The sequence below is a fragment of the Carcharhinus amblyrhynchos genome, chromosome 10, assembly GCF_965287045.1.
Source record: "Carcharhinus amblyrhynchos chromosome 10, sCarAmb.v2.hapA, whole genome shotgun sequence".
Taxonomy (NCBI): Eukaryota; Metazoa; Chordata; class Chondrichthyes; order Carcharhiniformes; family Carcharhinidae; genus Carcharhinus; species Carcharhinus amblyrhynchos.
Window position 1 is genome coordinate 101,089,644 of NC_137333.1, and position 23,672 is coordinate 101,113,315.

General features: G+C 45.3%; 1 protein-coding gene across 2 annotated transcripts in view; it reads left to right on the forward strand.

Moving 5' to 3' along the window:
* sts (steroid sulfatase (microsomal), isozyme S) overlaps positions 1 to 23,672 on the forward strand; it is an 80,130-nt gene that overhangs the window by 33,569 nt on the left and 22,889 nt on the right. For both annotated transcript variants that reach the window (XM_080197668.1, XM_080197669.1), the window contains exon 6: positions 1,299 to 1,435. In XM_080197668.1, the coding sequence (XP_080053794.1) occupies positions 1,299 to 1,435 (137 nt within the window). The remainder of the gene's footprint in view (positions 1 to 1,298; positions 1,436 to 23,672) is intronic.

Consider the following 23,672-nt stretch of genomic DNA (forward strand, 5'->3'; position numbering starts at 1 on the left):
GCTAAATGGCCCGCGCGTCTTTCGGATGTTGGGAGTAAACCAGAGCACCCCTAAGGAAACCCACCCAGACACAGGGAGAATGTGCAAACTCCACACATTCTTGCTCTGGTGCAATTGATTCCTCTAATTCTTTTTAAACTTTGTGTGTTTGAACCAGCTTTTGCCAGTCACATGGCAAATGCCAGCTTCACAGACCACTGGACGCCCTTCACAGGCCCCTGGGGACTCGAGGACCCCAGTTTGGGAACCCTTATTTTATAGACTTTGGATTTTTCTCTTCTATTTGTTTGGTCTCTTCCTTGAGATTTTTGGGCAGGATAGCAAGTGTCTGGTCAGGATGTTCCAGGGTTGAGTAGACTTGATGAACCAGTTCTTACCTGTTGGCTAGTTACATACATTTGTAATGTACAGAACGCTTGCGTTTCCATCATTGCCATGGGAGAACTGAGCCAGGGAAATCATAAATGGGATGCTTGCTTCATGCATGCGGTCATCGTGTCTGGTGCGAAATTGCAAACTGTTTAAAAAGTCACTTGCAGTGTGTCTGGTGCACTTCTCCAAAATGCCTCTGCCCTATTCTCTAAATCCTGACTAAATTCATAATTGTTGGGTGGGGACAGGTGGTCGGGAGGTGGCATCCTACCTGAAAACAGGATGGGCTGTCTTTTGATTTGTAGTCAATCCAAGGCAGCATGCATTGGTGGGACATGTGCCAACTCATACTCCTCCCCCTCAAATAATTTGGCTTAATAAGCATTTATTTATACGTTTTTACACAAGACGCCCTTATTTTAAGAACATAAGAAATAGGAGCAGGAGTAGGCCATCTAGCCCTTCGAGCCTGCCCCGCCATTCAATAAGATCATGGCTGATCTGTCGTGGCTCAGTTCCACTTTCCCGCCCTCTCCCCATAACCCTTAATCCCCTCACTTATCAAAAACCCATCAACCCGCATCTTAAAAATATTTAGCGAGGCAGCCTCCACCACTTCAACGGGCAGAGAATTCCAGAGATTCACCACCCTTTGAGTGAAGAAGTTCCTCCTCAACTCTGTTCTAAACTGCCCCCCCTTTATCTTGAGGCTGTGCCCTCTAGTCCTACTGTCCTTTCTGAGCGGGAAGAGTCTCTCCACCTCTATCCTATCCATCCCATTCATCATCTTATATGTCTCAATGAGATCTCCCCTCATTCTTCTAAACTCTAACGAGTACAAGCCTAGTTTATTCAGCCTCTCCTCATAGCTCAACCCCCTCAACTCCGTCCTGATGAGTTTTTTTTTGTCTGTTCTTGCTCCGCAGAAACTCAGACCGTCCGTTCCTGCTCTTTATGTCCTTCATACCCGTTCACACGGCACTTTATGCTTCTCCAGACTTTATAGGAAAAAGCAAGCACGGCCTGTACGGCGACAGTGTGGAGGAGATGGACTGGAGTGTAGGTAGGTGTCTGCCAGGTCACGGTTTTATTGCCCAAAGCAATAAAACTCATGTCTGCTACAGGAAGTAAACTTTAGCTTTGGTAAGTAATTGAACTGCTCTTAAGCCATATGTAAAATATTAAAGTTTAAATCTGTGTTAATAGAATCCATACTAGTTGCTGGAGTCAAAACTAAGACACAGAGCCCTTCTTTACTGAGAGATTATTGACCTTGTTCAGTGTTAACAGTCCTCACCTACACCCAGTGTCCCAGCTAACCTCTGTTTATGTATGTTCAAATATCCATCACCTCATAGAATCCAACGTGCAGAAGGAGGCCGTTCAGCCCATCAAGCCTGCACCAACCGCAATCCCATGCAGGCCCTATGCCCATTACCCCATGCATTTACCCTAGCTAGTACCCCTGACACTAAGGGGCAATTTAGCATGACCAATCCACCTAACCCGCACATCTTTGGACTGTGGGAGGAAACCGGAGCACCCGGAGGAAACCCACACAGACATGGGGAGAACATGCAAACTCCACACAGGCAGTGACCCAAGTCAGAAATGGAGCCCAAGTCCCTATCACTGTGAGGCAGCAGTGCGAACAACTGTGCCACCGTGCCACCTATTTGCCTTAGCAATGTAATTGATAAAACGTTGACAATTTCGAGCATCTGCTGATATTTTATCAAAATAAAAAAGGAGGCCGTTCCAATGAAATAAATTAAGGTTGTTGCCTCCTATAGCACAAACAGAAGACATTTCGTGACATGAAGACCACCTTGATGACATCTGTTCCAAAGTAAACTTTGAATATGACTCCATGGCCCCTTGTACGCTTTTTGTTGATAGTGGGGGATTGAGTGATGGGAATGCCATTGCAGTAAGTGGTGCACGGGAAGTGGGAGAGGCCTCATCCTGAGTGAGTCCAAGTGAGGACATTTAGGAACTTGGAACAAATTTGGCATGTCAGCTACAACTCTCACCATAGAAAGCATTCTTTCTGGTTGTACCACAGTTTGGTATGGCTCCTTCTCTGCCCAAGACTGCAAGGAACTACAAAAAGTTGTAAATGTAGCCCATCCATCAAGCAAACCAGCCTCCCATCCATTGACTGTTTACACTTCCCGCTTTCTCAGCAAACCAACCAGCATAATTAAGGACCCCACACACCTGGAGACATTCTCTCTCCCACCTTCTTCCGTTGGGAAAAAATACAAAAGTCTGAGGTCACATACCAACCGACTCAAGAACAGCTTCTTCCCTCCTGCTGTCAGACTTTTGAATGGACTTACCTTGCATTAAGTTGACCTTTCTCTACATCCTACCTATGACTGTAACACTACATTCTGCAGCCTCTCATTTCCTTCTCTACAAACAGTATGTTTTGTCTATATAGTGCACAAGAAACAATACTTTTCACTGTATGTTAGTACACGTGACAGTAATAAATCAAAATCGAAGTGGGAATTCAGACAGGAAAGAGGTGCTCTTTTGCTTTCTAACATTTTTATTCTTCAGAAAATAGCCTTGCCCTGCTGCAGGAGTAGCTAGCTATTTGATGTGTATCTGGTGAATATCCAGTCAGCGTTTTAAGGTTTATTCCATTCCTAAGGTTTAAAATCATACAGGAACTTTTCTTTTGTAACTTGACAATGTATAAAAAGCACCATAAATAAATAATTAATTAGCCAAAACACGTTAAGGCTGGCAGGACAGGTGACGTGTCAACGTTGCAGCATGTGGGCGTTCCTGGTTATCCAGGGCAAGCACATTTGCAGTAAATGTCCACAGCTTAAGGACCTTCAGCTCAAAGCCATTGAGCTGGATACTGAACTGCAGACAGTGCAACACATCAAGGAAGGAGAAAGTTACCTGACGCTTTGTTTAGGAGGCGGTCATACCCCATAGGATAGAATCTTCTGAGCCGGGTTCATGTCACACTACTTGTAACCTCCACCATACTGTCTGGGTTTGCAAAGTCCTACTAACTGTCCTGGCTTGAGACAATTCATACCCCTTTAACCTGTGATTACTTGTCTCTGCACTGTTTGTACATGTAAAGACTTGATTACTTTTAAAGACTCGGGAGCCCAACCATTCTTCACATTTTAATCCGTAACTATCTTGCAATTGTGTCTTTGCCGATGCTGTGTTTATGAACCTACCTCTCCACTTACCTGATGAAGGAGCAGCGCTCTGAAAGCTCGCGATTTCAAATAAACTTGTTGGACTTAACCTGTCGTTGTTGCGAGGTTTGGAAAGTGTCAGGGACAGGAGAGTGTGACTGCAGCTGAGGCAGGAAAGGGTACACAGAGCACAGGACTGCAGGAATGTCAGCCTCTGCAATTGTCCAACAGGTTTGAGGTTCTTCCAGCTTGATTGGATGAGAATGGGGGTAGATGAGCTGACTGACCATAGTACTTAGTACAGGAAGCCACTCGAGTGGGGGAAGTACATAACAATGTAGTGATGGTAGAGAACTGTATAATGAGGGGGCTTAACACTGTTCCCTGTTGTGCTGCCTGCCTGGTTCAAGACATCTGCTCTAATCAGAACTTGTAATGGAAGGAAAAAGACCTTGTTGTTGTGGTTCCTGTCAGTACCAATGACATAGGTAAAATGAGGAAAGAGGTTCTGCATAGAGTTTGAGGGGTTATGCACTAAATTCAATGACAGAACTTTCAAGATTATTATCTCTGGATTACCTGAGCCGTGTGCATATTGGCACAGCATACATAAAATTAGAGACCTGAATTCGTAGCATAAAGACTGATGTGGAAGAAGTGGTTTCAGTGTGTTGGATATTGGAGTCGGTACTGGGGAAAATAGAGGCTACACCATTGGAATGGCCGACCTCTGAACCATTCTGACCAGCATTCTTGGAAGCCATGCAACTAGGGAAATAGAGAAGGCTTTAAACTCAATAGCGGGGGCAAAGGTGGTGGTTCAGGAGAGAGAACATGTAGGCTTACAAAGCAAAAGGATATGGCAGGATAGATAAAGGGGAGTCAGTGGATGTAATATATTTGGATTTTGAAACAGCATTTGATAAGGTACCACACAAAATCCCATGGTGTTGGGAGTAGTACATTAGCATGCATAGAGAACTGGAATAAGAGGGGCATTTTCAGGATGGCGCCCTGTATTGAGTGGATTATTGGGGCCATGATTATTTATAATATATTAGAGATTTGAATGAGGGAAGTTATTTTACTGTTGCCAAGTTTGCAGATGACATGAAAATAGGTGGGAAGGTAAATTGTGAGGATGGCACAAAGATCCAGATTAAGTGAGTCAGCAAAAACTTGGCAGATGGAAAATGTGAAGTTATGTCTTTTGGTGGGAAGAATAAAGGAGCTGAGTATTATTCTAGTGGAGAAAGACTGCAGAAAACTGCAGCGCAGAGGGATTTGGGGTTCCTCGTACAGAAACCACAAAAAGCTAGTACACATTCATTGGGTATTGGGGATGGCTAATGGAATGTTGACCTTTATTTCAAAGAGAATAAGGAAGTCATGCTAAATCTATACAAGGTACTAGTTAGACCACATCTGGAAAACTCTGAACAGTTTTGGTTCCCTTTCTATAGAATCCACACAGTGCAGGAGGAGGCCATTTAGCCCATCAAGTCTGCACCGATTGTCCGGAAGATTATCTTATCCTGGCCCACCAACCCACTTTATCCCCATACACTGCGTACTTGCCATTGCTCATGCGCCTCACCCACACATCCCTGGACACTCGGGGACAATTTAGCATGGCTAATCCACCTGACCTGCACATCTTTGGGGTGTGGGAAAAAGCTGGAGCACCCAGACGAAACCGATGCTGTCACAGGGAGAGCATTCAAACTCTACACAATCAGAGTCAAATCCGGGGTCCTGAAGCTGTGAGACAGCAGTGCTAACCATTGTTTTGATTTGGTTTATTATTGTCACATGTATTAGTATACAGTGAAAAGTAGTGTTTCTTGTGCGCTAAACAGACAAAGCACACCATTCACAGAGAATGAAAGAAGATCGTGCAGAATGTAGTGTTACAGTCATAGGTAGGATGTAGAAAAAGATCAACTTAATGCAAGGTAGGTCCATTTAAAGTCTGATGGCAGCAGGGAAGAAACCATTCTTCAGTCAATTGGTACGTGACCTCAGACTTCTGTATCTTTTTTCCGACAGGCGAAGGTGGAAGAGAGAATGTTCGAGGTGCGTGGGGCCCTTACTTATGCTGGCTGCTTTTCCAAGGTAGTGGGAAGTGTAGACAGAGTCAATGGTTGGGAGGCTGGTTGCCAACGTGCTGCCTTTTCTTTTTTTCTTAAGGAAAGATATCCTGCTATTGGAGCCAGTTCAGAGAAGGTTCACTAGGTTGATCTCGGGCGTGGAGGGATTTTCTAATGAAGGCTCTGAAGAAGGGTTGTCTAGATTTGAAACATTGGCTCTACTCTTTCTCCACAGATGCTGTCAGACCTGTTGAGGTTTTCCAACATTTTCTGTTTTTGCATCAGGTTGTTGTCTGGTTAGTCTGCTGTGGGTGTGCCTTCAGCAGATGTACTGCAGCGGTTCGCCACCACTTGTGTACCAGTCATCCCAAGCTGGTCCCAAAAAGACTTTTCGATTTTTTTTTGTTATGTTCGAATAGAATCCCTACAGCGCAGAAGAAGGCCATTCAGCCCATCGAGCCTTCACTGACAACAAACCCACCCAGGCCCTATCCCTGTAACTCCACATATTTACCCTGCTAATTCCCCTGACACTAAGGGGCAATTTAGCGTGACCAATTAACTTAACCTGCACATCTTTGGACTCTGGGACGGAGCCAGAACACCCATAGGAAACCCACACAGAAAAGGGGAGAATGTGCAAACTCCACAAAGACAGTCAACAAGGTTAGAATTGAACCTGTGTCCCTGGCGCTGTAAGGCAGCAGTGTTAACCACTGTGCTGTCCTTGTTAGCCACTAATCTATTCTCATGTGTTTCTGTGTTCATACTCTCCCTTAGTTCCTCTTATTTCACATTTATTGGACATAGCTCGGCACAACATTGAGGGCCGAAGGGCTTGTACTGTGCTGTTATGTTCTATGTTCTAAGTCTGTTTTTCTGTTTCTTTTCTTTCACTACCCAGAGGGCTCTAGCTTTGGATGTCCTTCCTCCCTCCTCCCCTATGGAACCAGCAGCCCCTCTGTATTACTGCTCACTCCCTCAACTAAATAATGTCTGCCAGATACTTCTGTTGTGAAGAGAATGAAAATGCAAGTTTACAATAGACGTGAGTCAAAGACTGTTGCTTCTAATCAGGGCAATTTAGAAACACCTAAAGCTGCAAAGAAAAACAATAAGTGGTGTTTTTTTAACAATTGGCTCAAAGCGTCCACTCTGCACGCGGATGATCTCAAACTCAATTCTTCTAAGAATCACAAACAGCAATAAAGCACATCTAGAACATACTCACCTCTGCTTAAAGCAGCTTTTGTACCAGCTATCCCTTTTCGTCTAAATCAGATCAAGACTGGGACAAAACTTAAACATGCTTCCTAAAGAGAAAGTAAATGCCCTTTGCGAGATGGTCACTTTTCTGATGGCTTTTATTTGAAAGGTTAAAAACACTGGAAGCAATTACAAATGTGATATTAATTCAGCTAATGTTCTGGGGACCCGGTTCAAATCCTGCCAGGGTAGGTGATGGAATTTGAATTCAATAAAAAAAAATCTGGAATTAAGAATCTACTGATGACCATGGAACCAATTGTCGATTGTCGGAAAAACCCATCTGATTCACTCATGTCCTTTAAGGAAAGAAATCTGCCATCCTTATCTAGTCTGGTTCATATGCGATGTGGAGATGCCAGCGTTGGACTAGGGTGGGCGCAGTAATAAGACTCACAACACCAGGTAAAAGGACAATAAGTTTATTTGGAATTACAAGCTTTTGGAACACTGCTCCTTCACCTGATGAAGCTCTGGAAGCTCTTGATTTCAAATAAACCTGTTGGACTTGAACCCAGTGTTGTGAGACTTCTTACTAGTCTATATGTGACTCCAGACCCACAGCAATGTTGGTGACTCTCAGCTTCCTTCTAAACTGGCCTAGCAAGCTACTCAGTTCAAGAGCAACAAGAGATGGGCAACAAATGCTGACCAGTCAGCAATGCCCAAGACCCAGGAATGAACTTGGAGACATTATTGGTAACATGAAATAATTAGACTGTTAACGTCAAGTATCTATACTTGAATTCCAAAATAATTTCAGCAATGCAAAAACTTGTTGACAAATTAAGAGTTAATTTGATGTGGAATTTGGAATTTATGTTCATGACTAGGCATGGTGGTCTACAAGATTATGAGGGGCATGGACAAAGTGGATAGTCAGAAGCTTTTTCGCAGGGCAGAAGAGTCAATTACTAGGAGGCACAGGTTTAAAGTGCAAGGAGCAATGTTTAAAGAAGATGCACGAGGCAAGTTTTTTACACAGAGGGTAGTGGGTGCCTGGAACTCGCTGACGGGGAAGTAATGGAAGCGGATACAATAATGACTTTTAAGAGGCGTCTTGATAAATACATGAATAGGATGGGAATAGAGGGATATGGTCCCCAGAAGGGCAGAGGGTTTTAGTTCAGGCAAGCAGCGTGGTCGGTGCAGACTTGGAGGGCCAAAGGGCCTGTTCCTGTGCTGTAGTTTTCTTTGTTCTCTGTTCTTTGAGTTTTTAAGATGGCTGCCACACATTCCTGTCCACTCTGGCTGGCCCACTGCAAATTTAAACTCTAACGAGCATTGATTGGCATTAAGGGACTTTATGCCCCTCTGTTGGAAGAGAATCCTGCCTTGGAGAGGTGGCAGCCAGGTCTGCTTTGCTCTCTGGCCCCTGCAGTGGCCAGAAGAGGAATTGCGCAAAGCTGCCTGAGGCTAAGACCTGGGAAACAGAGATCTGAGTAAGTTTAAGAGATGGAGGCCTGGTAGGGGGGAGGCGGGGGGGCAGCGAGAGGGTCTTACAGGATAGGCCTGAGAGACAAAGGGAGGTCTGGAGGTCACCAGGCTTAACAGGAAGCCCCCAACCCTACCCTTCCTGCTGAAGATCTCAGTTTACCCATTGCAGAGGGGATTTCCCCCTGCAGAGCTTCAATCCACCTGCCAGCCAAAGAAATTGAGGTTGGGTGGCAAATGGCACTTGAATGGCCTCAGCTGGGGCATGGATAGGCTTCCCGTCCAAGGCCTTGCCCATCCCCCCATTAAATCGCTGCGAATTCAGGGCGGACAGGAGTCCAGAGGTAATTCCGTCCCTGTAATTTTGTGCTGCCCCCTCCCACTGCCCACGAACCTACTGGGTATGGGGGGAGGCGGGGAGTGAAGGGGTTTGGGGGGAGGGAGTGTAAAACTTTGGTCTTGGTTTCTGTTGTCCCTGTACCACTTCATTGAAAACACTAATCAATTATTCCCGCTACTCATTGTGATTTGTCCGACACCATTGTGTTCAGAGGCGGTGTGAACAGGTGAGCTACAGGTGACAGGGGCAGGTGAGTGGACTTTACTGTGGACCTCCAGTGGTATCTCCAGTGGAGAGGTACCTGTGCCTGGCATATTAACCCAAGAGCAAAGACGTGACAATGGGGCTTCGTTCCTTGTGCTGATGGGGGGGCGTTTTCAGCACTTGCCGTCCCTTACACTTCTCTGGCTTTCAAGCGGGTGAAGGCGCCCTCAATTCCATGTCCCCAGCGTATGGCATAAAAACTGGTTTACATGACCGGGCTCAAGAGAGAGGGAGGTAGTTATGGCACAGTCGCAAAAATTAAACATGATGACAGAATCTTCGGGTGAGACGAGGTCAAAGCAAGAGCTGCGTCTAATCCAGCCCATAACAGCAGTAACCATTAAAACATAGAATATAGAAGCAGAAGTAGGCCATTCAGCCCTTCAAGCCTGCTCCGCCATTCACTTTGATCATCATAATCCTGCCTTCTCCCCTTATCCCTTTAACTCAAGAGCTTTATTTAATTTCTTCTTTAAAACATACAATGTTTTGGCCTCAACTGCTTTCTGTGGTAGTGAATTCTACAGGCTGACCACTTACTGGGTGAAGAAACTTTTCCCTGTATCCATCCTAAGAGGTTTACCCTTTATCCTTAAACTATGACCCCTAGTTCTGGAGTCCGCCACCATTGGGAACATTCTTTCTGAATCTGGCCTGTCTAATTCTGTTCGAATTTTGTAAATTTCTATGAGGGGGGCGACACGGTGGCACTGTGGTTAGCGCTGTTGTCTTACAGCTCTCGTACATTTCCCCATGTCTGCGTGGGTTTCCTCTGGATACTCCAGTTTCCTCCCACAATCTGAAAGATATGCTGTTAGATGCGTAGGCCATGCTAAATTCTCCCTCTGAACCTGAATCGGCGCCGGAATGTGGCAACTAGGGGATTTTCACAGTAACTTCATAGCAGTGTTAATGTAAGCCTAGTTGTGACACTAGTGAGTACCTTTGAACATACTCCGGCACCTGTTCAGATTAACTGAGGGAGAATTTAGCATGGCTTATGCATCTAACAGCACGTCTTTCAGGTTGTGGGAGGAAACTGGAGCATCAGGAGGAAACCCACCTAGACATGGGGAAAATGTACGTTCTTCTAAATTCCAATTAATATAATACTAACCAACTATGTTTCTGCTCAGAAGACAGACCTGCCATCCTAGGAATCTATCTGGTAAATCTTAATTATAGGAGAGGTTCCATTTCATTCTCCCGGTTGTGGCAAAATTAAACCAGAGGTTGGAAGAGGCGGACTGGAGATTCCTGGCCACCCAGCAGTCAGTCAGGCTCCTTAATGATTGGCCAGCAGTTGTTGGCTGCCAAGATTTGCACCATTTGAGTCCTCAGTCACCAGGAAGAGCAAACGGTGGCCAGTTAAATTCCCGAGGGGCATTTGAAACAGTCAGGCATCCACCACGGAACTAACGGTTTCCAGCCGGTCCTCCAAACGGTGTTTGAGACTTTTGGCTGGCAAAATCCCGGCCAGAATTGTTGCCACTGTTTTCAGGTATTTTAAAGGAATTGAGTGACCAGAACTGGCCCTACAGTACACAGGGTAGTCACTAATGTTTCGGGTAAAGGTCATTCTGGTGGATCCATGCCATCAAGACTGTGATGAGCAGAGCTGAGGACGTCCTGGAGAAGTGGGGCCAATCTGACGATGACCATGGGCTGAATAATAATATTGGGGGGGGTGGGGGTTGAAGTGTGGTTGGTTAGTTGAGCCCTCCCAGAAGCCAAGTTGGCCCAGATCGCCTCATCATAGCCATAGGAGGTCCTATGAGGAGAGACTGAGGGATTTGGGGTTGTTTTCACTGGAAAGAAGGCGGCTAAGAGGGGATCTTATAGAAACATATAAGATGATTAGAGGTTTAGATAGGGTGGATGGTGATAGCCTGTTTCCTCGGATGGAGAAATCTAGCACGAGGGGGCATGGCTTTAAATTAAGGGGGGGTAGTTATAGGACGGATGTCAGGGGCAGGTTCTTTACCCAGAGGGTGGTGAGGGATTGGAATGCCCTGCCTGCTGCAGTTGTAAATGCGCCTAGTTTGGGGGCGTTTAAGAGATTGGTGGATAGGTTTATGGACGAAAAAGGAGTGGTTTAGATTAGTGGGTCAATGTTTTTTTTTTAAAAAATAAGACTGGTCGGCGCAACATTGTGGGCCGAAGGGCCTGTTCCGCGCTGTAATGTTCTATGTTCTATGTTCTATGTTCTATAACACACTGCCATTTACAATGACAATAAATCTGATAGGTTTACCCTTGATGCATCTAAAGTGCAATAGTTTATGTTGACTGTGATCTGATTGTTACTTCATGCTCAAGTGATGCTGATTTTGGATTGATTGTTAAAAGTAAAAGTTATAAAAAGGTGAAATTTTGTCCATTGGCTTCCTCACTGGGGGTAGTGTGGTAAATTTGGCTGTGTGGTTTCTCAGAGCCTACGAAGATCATAATACTGTGCAATTTTATTTGCCAGGCTAAATGGAATTCTCATGGCACCAGGAAGAATGTCTGGAATGTACTGCCTGGGAGGGTGGTGGATGCCTCACAGCCAATAAAAAGTATCTAGATGAATACTTGGCATGCCATAACATTTCAAGGCTATGGGCCAAGTGCTGGAAAGTAGGATTAAGTGGGCGGGTCAGGACATTTCATGCATCGGTACAGACTCAATGGGCCAGAGGGCCTCTTCTGCACTGTAGGATTCTGTGAAATGGTCACAAGTGTTTAAGGAAATTGAGAAGAGAACCAGAAGAGAGATGAGAATTTCTTCATGGGGAAAGAGCAGGACTAGGCTATTGAGTTGGATGATCAACTATGATTGTAATGAATGGCGAAGCAGTCTCAAAGGGCCAAATGGCTGCCTCCTGCTCCTATCTTCTATGTTTCTATGTTCATGCAGCATGACATTCTGAGCTGGAATGCGCTGCCTGGAAGGAAAGTGGGAGGAGATAAAGACCATGTGGATTAGGCCACTCATGGAAACACAGAAAATAGGAGCAGGAGGAGGCCATTCAGACCTTGAAGCCTTCTCCACCATTCATTATGATCATGGCTGGTCATCCGGCTTAATGGCCTGATCCCGCCTTCCCCCATATCCTTTGATCTCCTTCGCCCCAAGAGTTATACCTAACTGCTTCTTGAAAGCATTTAATCTTTTGGCCTCAACCCCTTTCTGTGGTACCGAATTCCACAGGCTGACCACTCTCTAGGTGAAGAAATTTCCCCTCATCTCTGTCCTAAACCATCCACCCTGTGCCCTCAGACTGTGACCCCTGGTTCTGGACATCCCCACCATTGGGAACATGCCCCTTGCATCCACCCATGTCTAGTCCTATTAGAATTTTATAGTTTTCTATGAGATCTCCCCACTCATTCCACTGAGCTCCAGCAAATATAATTCTAACCTACTCAATCTCTCCTTACACATCAGTCCTGCCATCCCAGGAATCAGTCTGGTAAACCTTCACTGCACTCCTGCTGGAGCAAGAACATTCTTCCTCAGATAAGGAGACCAAAGCCACACATAATATTCCTGGTGTGGCCTCACCAAGACCTTATATAAGACATCCCTGCTGCTCTACTTGAATCCTTTCATTATGAAGGCCAACATACTCACTCAACAACTTTGATCATGCTCCGCTATTCAGTAAGATCATGGCTGATCTGATTGTGATCTCAACCCCAAGTAACCACACCATCTCACCCCCCACCCCGATAGCCTTTCACCCCCTTGTTAATCAAATATCTATTTAGATCTGCCTTAAAAGTAATTAAAGGCTCTCTTCCTCGTAAGGGAAGCAGAAACAGAGTTCCATCGACTCACAACCCTCTGGAATGAAAACATTTCTCCTCATCAGTGTCTTAAATCTAGAATGACACCCTCATTTTAGATTCTTCCACATGAGGAAACATCCTTCCCACATCCACCCTGTCAATAGCAACTTTCAAAAGGGAATTGGATATGTACTTGAAGGGGGGGAGGGGGAATAAAATTGCAGAGAAGCGGGAAAGAGAAAGGAATTAGGAATGATTGATCAGTTTTGTCGGAGCGTTGACATACGCAAGGCCAATGGGCTGAATGGGCTCTTTCTGTGCTATAGGATTCTGCGAGTAAAGATGGGTACTAATGGAATGTGTGGGAAGTTGGGTAGAGAGATTGTAGACTGGGAGGTAGGAAGTTAGAATTTGGTGTTTATAAAATTGTAAAATGCTTCAGGAGGGAGAAAGCATTGCATGGTTCCATTAAAAGGTGATGCTTTTTCAATGCTTAGAAATCTAAAATGCAAGTACACAGAGAGCCCAGACTGAAACATTTGTATTGAAATACCAAGATATACATATGCATACATTATATTTGGCTCTCCTACAGTGTTTCCTCAATTGGGACACATTCCATTCCATTTGTTATAAAGCAGAGGTTGACTTCCACCCATCTCAGCAATGGCCTAGAATAGAGAGGGGGAACAGTGAGCACCAACCGACTGAGTTTTAAAAAAATTGTCCATTTTGAATTTGGCTTTTGAATTTGGCCAATCAATTTGAATCAGGCACTTGGATGCCAAAAACCTATTAAATTTAAATCTGATGGTTTTGATAACCTAGAACCCATCCTGTTGTGGGAAATATTGATATGTCATCATAGGTATAAAAGAAGGGGGCAGTGGGACAAAGGGGCGAGAGCAACTGCCACCAGCCAGAGTTAACAGCTCTCAGCTCTCAACTGTCTCTTGAGAAAGAGAATTACTGGCTCTCATAGCTTCATCTATATCTTAGAGAAAGCACCATCTAGATAGCAAAAGTACGAAGGAAGAATGAAGTTCCAGGCAGAAAAATTAGCGGAGAAAGCCCAGAATATTCCAGAAGGCACAAAACATGGTTGTAATTTAGAGAGTGACTAAATTTATTTTTGTTTATGAATGGGAATTGTATTTATTAGAACAGCATACCATTAGAATCTTGTTTGATTCAGAAATAGTTAATAGAAGGGATTTATTGGGTTTGTTAATAATTTAGTTAATTTGCTCACTGTTGCTTAGATAAATAAACTGTTACGTGTTGATTTGAGAGTGTGTGTCAGGAATTAATTTTGTATTTAATCACTGGGGGGTGCTGAAGAGCAGGCTGCACTACTTCACACACACGCTTTACAGATTATAGGGCGAGGTATTCCTCTTTGGGTGTTTTGGTGTTAGTCCTTAGATGGGGGGAAGTCAACCTTTGCTTTATAACAAATGGAATGTAATGTGTCCCAACTGAGGAAACACAGTAAGAGAGCCAAATATAATGTGTGCATATGTATGCGTAAAAGGTCCACCAACTATTGCGTCCAGTGAAGTTTTGTGCTTGACTAGGTTTTGATGAGTTCCTTGGCTGAGAGTCAACTCCCGGCATCGCCAATCAAATGATCCACTTGAAAATCGAATAGGTCTGACAAAATTGTGCTTGGTATGTTTTTGTAAATGTAATTTTTTTTTTATGTTCAGCATTCCGTCAAGTTGCCATGATTTCAGTTGGTTGGCATTAATAATTTAGGATATAGATTGACTTCAACTATGCTGAGTAAGTTCTGAGGGGAAATAAAAGCTGAAATATTGATGCAGTCAAATGAAGACTGTTGCCCCTGCCATGCAGCAGTTTTGATTACATCTTCTTTTATAGATGTTCTTTTGCTAGTGAACCTCTTGCTGGAGGTTTTGTCATATGATTTTTTGATTGTGGGGATTGCTGCTGGAATGCTTAAATTAAGACACAGTGATTAGGTTATGTTACAGTCCTACTCGTGAGTGTAAGATCTCTATTCCACTGCGAGGCACCGTAGGTTGTCAGTCATTTTCACTAAACATCCTCGTTTAACAGAACATGGGTGGGACTTTTTTTGGCCGTGCTTGCCCCAAGACTGGAAAATCCTGCCCGAGGGTCAACGGATCTTTGCGTGATCCGTGTCCCGCCCACTACGATTCCTGAGGGAAAATTCCATAGCTTGTCTGTTAAGAAAGCCTTCACGGCCTCCTGCATGTTAGCAGCAAGTGTTTATTAACTACTTGCAGTTACGTACGTAATATCATGAGAATCATAATAACTAAGAGCAGGAGTAGGCAACTCAGCTCCTCGAGCCTGCATCGCCATTCAATATGGTTGATCCAGTCTTGGTCTCAATTCCATTTATCTGCCCGTTCTCCATAGCACTTCAAACCTTTACTAATTAAAAATCTGTCCACCTCTTCATTAAATTTATTTGTAACTACAATGAAGCGATCAGGCTTGGAGCTATCTCTGTATCCAAGTCTTAACGCATCTCTGCCAACACCCCAGTGACCCTGACTCTGGGTCATGTGCTTTCTTTTATCTTTGTGTCAGTGGTACTGTCCTCAGTCCCACACTAACCCTGCGTACACCAGACCTTTATACCACAGAAGCAGTGACTGGAATTCAATGGTCGTTCATGCAGCGGGAGTCCTGCTGGCATCGAACCCCCACCCATGGGTTTCCTGCCAGCATGGGGCGATATCAGTGGGAAGTCAGGCAGGACCAGAGAATCCCACCGCTAGCAAACACACGCCACCTCCTGGCGGGAAACACACGGCTGGGAGGCCAGAGAATTTTGCCCAAGAACTATATTCCATTGCTAGGCATATTCATAGAACTGTAGAATCCTACAGTGTAGGAGGAGGCCATTTAGCCCATCGATTCGGCACCAGCCACAATCCCACCCAGGCCCAATCCCCATAACCCCATGCATTTACCCCAGCTAGTTCCCCTGACACTAAGGGGCAATTTAACATGGCCAATCCACCTAATCTGCACATCTTTGGAGTGTGGGAGGAAACCCACACACACACACAGGGAGAATGTGCAACATCCACACAGACAGTGACCCAAAGGGGGAATCGAACCTGGGTCCCTGGCAGTGTGTGGCAGCAGTGCTAACCACTGTGCCACCCCTTAGGTTACAAGTTAACTGCGTTACTCATCCTAGATGTAACTATAACTGGGCGGATCTCCAGCACTGCCCAGTGTCTATTTAATGAAGACAGACTCATCTGATCGTATGGATTCCCCTAGTGGGGTGATTCAGAGCATGTTCCAGATGTCCACTTGATGTCTGGTGATATTAACACAAAATGTGGAAATACTCAGCAGCTTTGAATTTGTTCTCCCTGGAAAGGCAGAGACTGAGGGGTGACCTGATAGAAGCCTATTAAATTATGAGGGGTATAGATGGGGTGAACAATTGGAAGCTTTTTCCCAGGGCAGAAATGACAAGGGAGCACAGGTTCAAGATAACGGGGGGAAAGATTCAGTGGAGATGTGTGGTGTAAGTTTTTTTACACAGACTGTTGTGAGGGCCTGAATACACTGCCAGGTGAGGTGGCTGAGGCAGACACATTAGAACATAGAACATAGAACATTACAGCGCAGAACAGGCCCTTCGGCTCACGATGTTGCGCCGACCAGTTACAAAACAATGACCCACTAACCTAAACCAATCCCTTCTCGTCCATAAACCTATCCACGGATCTCTTAAACACCCCCAAACTAGGCGCATTTACAACTGCAGCAGGCAGGGCATTCCAATCCCTCACCACCCTCTGGGTAAAGAACCTACCCCTGACATCCGTCCTATAACTACCACCCCTTAATTTAAAGCCATGCCCCCTCGTGCTAGATTTCTCCATCAGAGGAAAAAGGCTATTACTATCCACCCTATCTAAACCTCTAATCATCTTATATGTTTCAATAAGATCCCCTCTTAGCCACCTTCTTTCCAGCGAAAACAACCCCAAATCCCTCAGCCTCTCCTCATAGGACCTCCCCTCCATACCAGGCAACATCCTGGTAAACCTCCTCTGCACCCTCTCCAAAGCCTCCACATCCTTCCTATAATGTGGGGACCAGAACTGCACACAGTACTCCAAGTGCGGCCGCACCAGAGTTGTGTACAGTTGCAACATGACGCTGCGACTCCTAAATTCAATCCCCCTACCAATAAACGCCAAGACACCGTATGCCTTCTTAACAACCTTATCTACTTGACTCCCAACTTTCAGGGATCTATGTACACATACACCTAGATCCCTCTGCTCATCCACACTATTCAAAGTCCTCCCGTTAGCCCTATACTCAACACATCTGTTATTCCTACCAAAGTGAATTACCTCACACTTCTCCGCATTAAACTCCATCCGCCAGCTCTCGGCCCAGCTCTGCAACCTGTCTAAGTCTTCCTGCAAACTATGACACCCTTCATCACTATCTACCACACCTCCGACTTTGGTGTCATCAGCAAACTTACTAATCCACCCAACTATACCCTCATCCAGATCATTAATAAAAATTACAAACAGCAGTGGCCCCAAAACAGATCCCGGAGGCGCACCACTCGAAACCGAACTCCATGATGAATATTTACCAGCAACCACCACCCTCTGTCTCCTATCCGCTAGCCAATTCCTGATCCAATTCCCTAGATCACCCCCAATCCCATACATCTGCATTTTCTGCAGAAGCCTACCATGGTGAACCTCATCAAACGCCTTACTAAAATCCATATACACCACGTCCACTGCCTTACCCCCATCCACCTCTTTGGTCACTTTCTCAAAAAACTCAATAAGGTTAGTAAGGCACGACCTACCCGCCACAAAACCATGCTGACTATCTCCAATCAATTCTTTACTCTCCAAATAACTATAAATCCTATCCCGAATAATTTTTTCTAAAACCTTGCCCACAACAGAAGTGAGACTCACCGGTCTATAATTCCCGGGGAAGTCTCTGTTCCCCTTCTTAAACAATGGGACAACATTCGCTAACCTCCAATCTTCCGGTACTATACCAGAGGCCAACGACGACCTGAAGGTCAGAGCCAGAGGCTCTGCAATCACTTCTCTTGCCTCCCAGAGAATCCTGGGGTAAATCCCATCCGGACCAGGGGACTTATCTATTTTCAGACCCTCCAGAATATCTAGCACATCCTCCTTATCAACTGCAACACTGTCAATTCTACTCCCCTGCAATCCAGTGTCCTCCTCAGCTATATCCATGTCCCCTTGCGTGAACACCGAAGAGAAATATTGGTTCAATGCCTCTCCAATCTCCTCCGGTTCCACACATAACTTCCCTCTGCTGTCTATAACTGGCCCTAATCTTGCTCTAACCAACCTTCTGTTCTTAACATACCTATAGAACGCCTTAGGATTCTCCTTAACCCTATCAGCCAAAGTCTTCTCATGTCCTCTTTTAGCCCTTCTTAGCTCACTCTTCAACTCCCTCCTAGCCAATCTAAAGTTTTCTAGTGCACTACCCGAGCCCTCACATCTCATCCGAACATAAGCCTTCTTTTTCCTCTTAACCAACGAAAAAACTTTTTTGGTGCACCACGGTTCCCTAGCCCTACCAATTCCTCCTTGCCTGACAGGGACATACCTATCACGGACTCGCAGTAGCTGTTCCTTGAAAAAACTCCACATTTCAGACGTTCCCAATCCCTGTAATCTCCTAGTCCAACCTATGCTTCCTAATTCTCTCCTAATAGCCTCATAATTACCCTTCCCCCAGCTAAAACCACTAGCCCGAGGTTCATTCCTATCCCTTTCCATCACTAAGGTGAACGTAACCGAATTGTGGTCACTATCACCAAAATGCACACCAACTTCCAAGTCTAGCACCTGGTCTGGCTCATTTCCCAGCACCAAATCCAATATAGCCTCACCTCTAGTTGGCCTATCTACATACTGAGTCAAAAAACCTTCCTGCACGCTTTGTACAAAAACTGACCCCTCTAACGAGCTAGAGCTATAACAATTCCAATCAATATTAGTAAAGTTAAAATCCCCCATAACAATTACCCTATTACTTTCACTCCTAACCAGGATCGTCTCCGCAATCCTTTCCTCAACCTCTCTAGAACTTTTAGGAGGTCTATAAAAGACTCCCAACAGGGTGACCTCTCCTCTCCTATTTCTAATCTCCGCCCATACTACCTCAACAGACAAGTCCTCATCAAACTTCCTCTCTGACACTGTGATACAATCCCTGACCAATAAAGCTACCCCTCCCCCCCTCCTACCTCCTTCTCTACTCCGACTAAAACATTTGAACCCCGGGACCTGCAGCAACCATTCCTGCCCCTGCTCTATCCATGTCTCTGAAATGGCCACAACATCGAAGTCCCAGGTACTGATCCACGCTGCAAGTTCATCCACTTTATTGCGAATACTCCTCGCATTAAAGTATACAGATTTCAAACCCTGCTCCATCCCACCCCTGCGATGCTGTGCATTGCAGTCCCCATCTATGCCCCCCTCACTTTCAACCCCTCTACTCAGGATCCCACCCCCCCTCCGAATCAGTTTAAACCTCCCTGCATAGCCTTAGCAAATTTACCCCCCAGGATATTGGTCCCCCTCTGATTCAGGTGCAGACCATCCCTCATATAGAGGTCCCTCCTTCCCCAGAATGATCCCCAATTGCTCAAGTACCTGAACCCCTCCCTCCTGCACCAACCCCTCAGCCACGAGTTCAAACTTTCCCTCTCCCTATTCCTCTCTAAACTATCCCGTGGCACAGGCAAGAGTCTGGAGATAACCACTCTTTCTGACTTGGCCTTCAGTTTCCACCCCAACTCCATAAATCTCTGCTTAATATCCCCTTCCCTTAACCTCCCTATGTCATGTGTCCCCACATGAACTATAACTTGGGGTTGATCTCCCTCTCCCTTAAGAGTCGTGAATATCCTTTCTGATACATCCCGGACCCCAGCCCCTGGTAGGCAACACACCAGCCCTGAGTCCCTACCTTTACTTCCAACTCTCTTATCTCTCCCTTTAACTGTGGAGTCCCCAATCACGAGGCCCAATCTTTTACAGCCCCTAACCACCTGAGCTTTCACACTAGGCTCTCCCCCAGCAGCCTGCTCCCTTTGGCTATCCCCAGTTGATTCCTCCTCAACTGTAGCCTCCAGGACCGAAAACCTATTTTGGAGGGGAACAGCCCCAGGGGACTGTCCCCCCACCTGCTTCTTTCCCCTCTTCCTGGCAGTGACCCAAGACTTATTTCTAGGAGTGACAATCTCCTTATAACTCCTATCAATGTCCTCCTCTGCCTCCCGAATTATGCGGAGTTCCTCTAACTCCACCTCCAGCTCCTTTACACGCTCCTCCAGAAGCTGCAATCGAACACACTTCTTACAAGTAAAATCACCTGAAACACTACTAGATTCCCTCACCACATACATCCCACAGGAGATGCAGCACACTGCCTGAACTGCCATCCCTGAAACAATTACCAGCAGAAAAATAAAAAAAATAAAAAAAAATTCCCCCACACTTATGATTAGGTTAGAGGAGGTGGGAGGGTGGGATTCTCTACCAGTGTAGAGGATCGGGTATCCTCTCTACACTAATTTATAGGGTTAGGGGCCCTATAAGTTAGCCACATTTAAATCTTATCTAGATAGACACATGAACAAACGGGGACTAGAGGGATGCAAGTGGTTCATCTAGATAGGAAAACGTGAGCAGCACGTGTTTGGAGGGCCGAAGGGCCTGTTCCTGTGCTGTATTGTTCTTTGTTGTCTGGCAGCATGTGGGGAGTGAGAAACAAAGTTCATGTTTCAGGTCTGTGGCCTTTCACCAGACGTGTTCTGATGAAATGTTACGGGCCTGTAGTATTGACCCTGTTTCCCTCACCACTGACACTGCAGACCCTCTGAGTATTTGCAGCTTTTTCCTTTCTATTTTCGATACCGGCTACCATTTTATCTTGGTATATCTGATGACTGAGAAACTTATGTCCAGATAAGAGAATAACTTGCATTTATATAGCATGTTTGACATTGGAAAATGCACGGGAGCAGACTGGAACAAAATCCAACACCAAATATGAACCAAGTTGCCTAGACTTCTTGGGTGCCGTTGCCATCATTTAATCAATAGGCCTACTTGGAGAACTCCAGGTCAGTGGGAACTGGATAAAGGGAACAACAGATGACCCTTTGTCAAAGGGTCATCTGGACTCGAAACTTCAGCTCTTTTCTCTCCTTACAGATGCTGCCAGACCTGCTGAGATTTTCCAGCATTTTCTCTTTTGGTTCCAGATTCCAGCATCCGCAGTAATTTGCTTTTAACAGCAGATGAATTATGCCTGAGGGACATAGGACTATTACAGGGTAGAAAACCCAGTAGCCAAAGTGTGTAAAGCAAACTCCTACAACCAGTAAAGTGACAATGACCAGAAAATCTCTTTTTGCCATGATTGGCTAGGACATTGGACAGAGCTTGTCTGCTCTTCTTCAAAATAGTGCCTTGGGATTTTTATTTTGATTCGTTTACAGGATGTGAGCTTCGCTGGCTGGGTCAGCATGTATTGTCCATCCCAAGTTGTCCTTATGATGTGCACATGATGGGGCTGTGTTTAATATCCCATCTGATAAACAGCACCTCAAACAGTGCAGCACTCCTTCCTACTCCATTGGTGTGTCCGCCTTGATTTTTTTGCTTCAGTACAATGCAGGACAGCACAGTGGTCAGCACTGCTGCCTCACAGCCTTAGGGCCTGGATTCGATTCTGGCCTTGGGTGACTGTGTGGAGTTTGCACGTTCTCCCATGTCTGCGTGCGTTTCCTCCGGGTGCTCTGATTTCCTCCCACACTCTAAAAATGGACATATTAGGTTGATTGGCCATGCTAAATTGTTCCTTAGGGATTTGGCAGGATAAATACATGTTGTTACAGGGATAGAGCCTGGGTGGGATTGTTGCCAGTACAGGCTCAATGGACCAAATGGCGTCTTTCTGTGCTGAAAGGATTCTGTGATTCAAGAACTTCTAAATGGGAGTTGTGTAGACCATTTTGTCCCTTGAACCTGCTCCACCGTTTAATTAGATCAGGATTTCCCAAACTTCCAAGGTCAACTTTATTGACCTTCCAGGAGTGTTGAAGGAATCCCTGAGAAACATTCTTGTTGCACTGAAGAGCCAAACCACAAAAAAAAGTGCCATGGGTGCAAATATAATTGATCAAAGCCTTATACGTATACATTTACTATAACAAAAGAGTTATCTTATTTAAAGGTGTACTTGGGTCTTGTCTTTTGGTCATTTTTAATGAGCGGAGTGTTGCTGGAATGCTTGATACACACTCATTCTCACACTCACTCACACCCGCACCCTCCCTCACTCACACTCATCTCACACTCTTTCTCCTCACATTCGTTCACACTCTCTCACGCGCTAACTCACTCTTGTCTCTCTCACACCCACTCGCTCATTCGCTCATTCACTCGCTCGCTCACATTCTCACTCACTCGCTCACATTCTCACTCACATGCTCACCCACTCGCTCACTCACTCACTTGCTTCACTCTCACGCTCACTTACCCGCTCCTCTCTCACTCTCACTCACTCACTCATTCACTCACTCTCATCTCTTTCTCTCCCACGCATACACACGCTCTCATCTCTTTCCCACATACATTCATTCACTCACCCTCATCATATGCACACTAACTTCTCTCGCTATTCCTTCTCTGAAGACTGGGTCACTCTCACCTCCTCCCTCGCGCAGGCCCCGCTCTCACTGACACTCCATCTCACAGGCCCCATTCTTTTCCACTGCCCCCTCTTGCAAACCCTCCTGTCACTATCATTCCAATGTCTTGGCTCACCCTCATCTCAAAGTTTGACTTTCCTACTGTCTCCAGCTCATCTCATCAGAAGTTGGATTCTGGAGAAAGCAGCCTCTTTGGGATGAGCTGGTAACAGCACAAAAGCCGAATTGTATAGATCAGGCTGGCCTGCAGAAGCCCTGAGTTAGATTGTGGCTGAATTTCAGCTTCATTTGTTTCAATTTCATATTTTTTAAGTGACGTACCTGACATATTTGTGCTGGTCACCAGACTACCAGAAGGATGTGTAGGCTTTGGAGAGAGCGCAAAGAAGGTTCACCAGAGTGTTGCCTGGTCTCAAGGGCATTGGCTATGAAGAGAAGTTGAATCAACTAGGATTGTTTTCACTGGAAAGACAGAGGCTGAGGGGAGACCTGATAGAGGTCTACTAAATTATGAGAGGCATAAAGGAGGCAGGGATTTTTTCTAAGGGTGGAAGTGTCAATTACAAGGCGAGAGGGGGAAAGTTTTTAAGGGAGATGTGCAGGGGACGTTTTTCAGGCAGAAACTGGAGAGTGTCTGGAACGCACTGCCAGAGGTGATAGTGGAAGCAGGCACATTAACAACATTTCAGAGGCATCTGGATGGGTACATGAATAGGGAGGGAATAGAAGGATACAGACCAAGTAAGGGCAGAAAGTTTTTTATTTAGTTTAGTTAGGGCATCACGATCAGCACAAACTTTAAGTACAGAAGGGTCTGTTCCTGTGCTGAACTTTCCTTAGTTCTAATTATATTCCAATTTCAGTCATGAAAGCTCCGAATGTGCCCCAGCATCCACACACCTCCGTGGGAGAAGGAAATTCTAGATTATGAATACCCTTCGATTGAGAAAAGTGCTTCCTGATTTTCCTCTAACTTTGAGATTACGTTCCCACCTTTTTGATTTCTCCCAATAGAAGAATTAGTTTCTCTAATATCTCTGCTTTAAACATGCAGTCCGTTTATTAAGCCTTGAACGTTGGGGGCAAGGGAGAGACGAGCAAAGGAATTTAAAATGTCAGGTTCTGTTCCACAGTTGGTAACGGAGGTATGTTATAGAGTCACAGCGATATACAGCACAGAA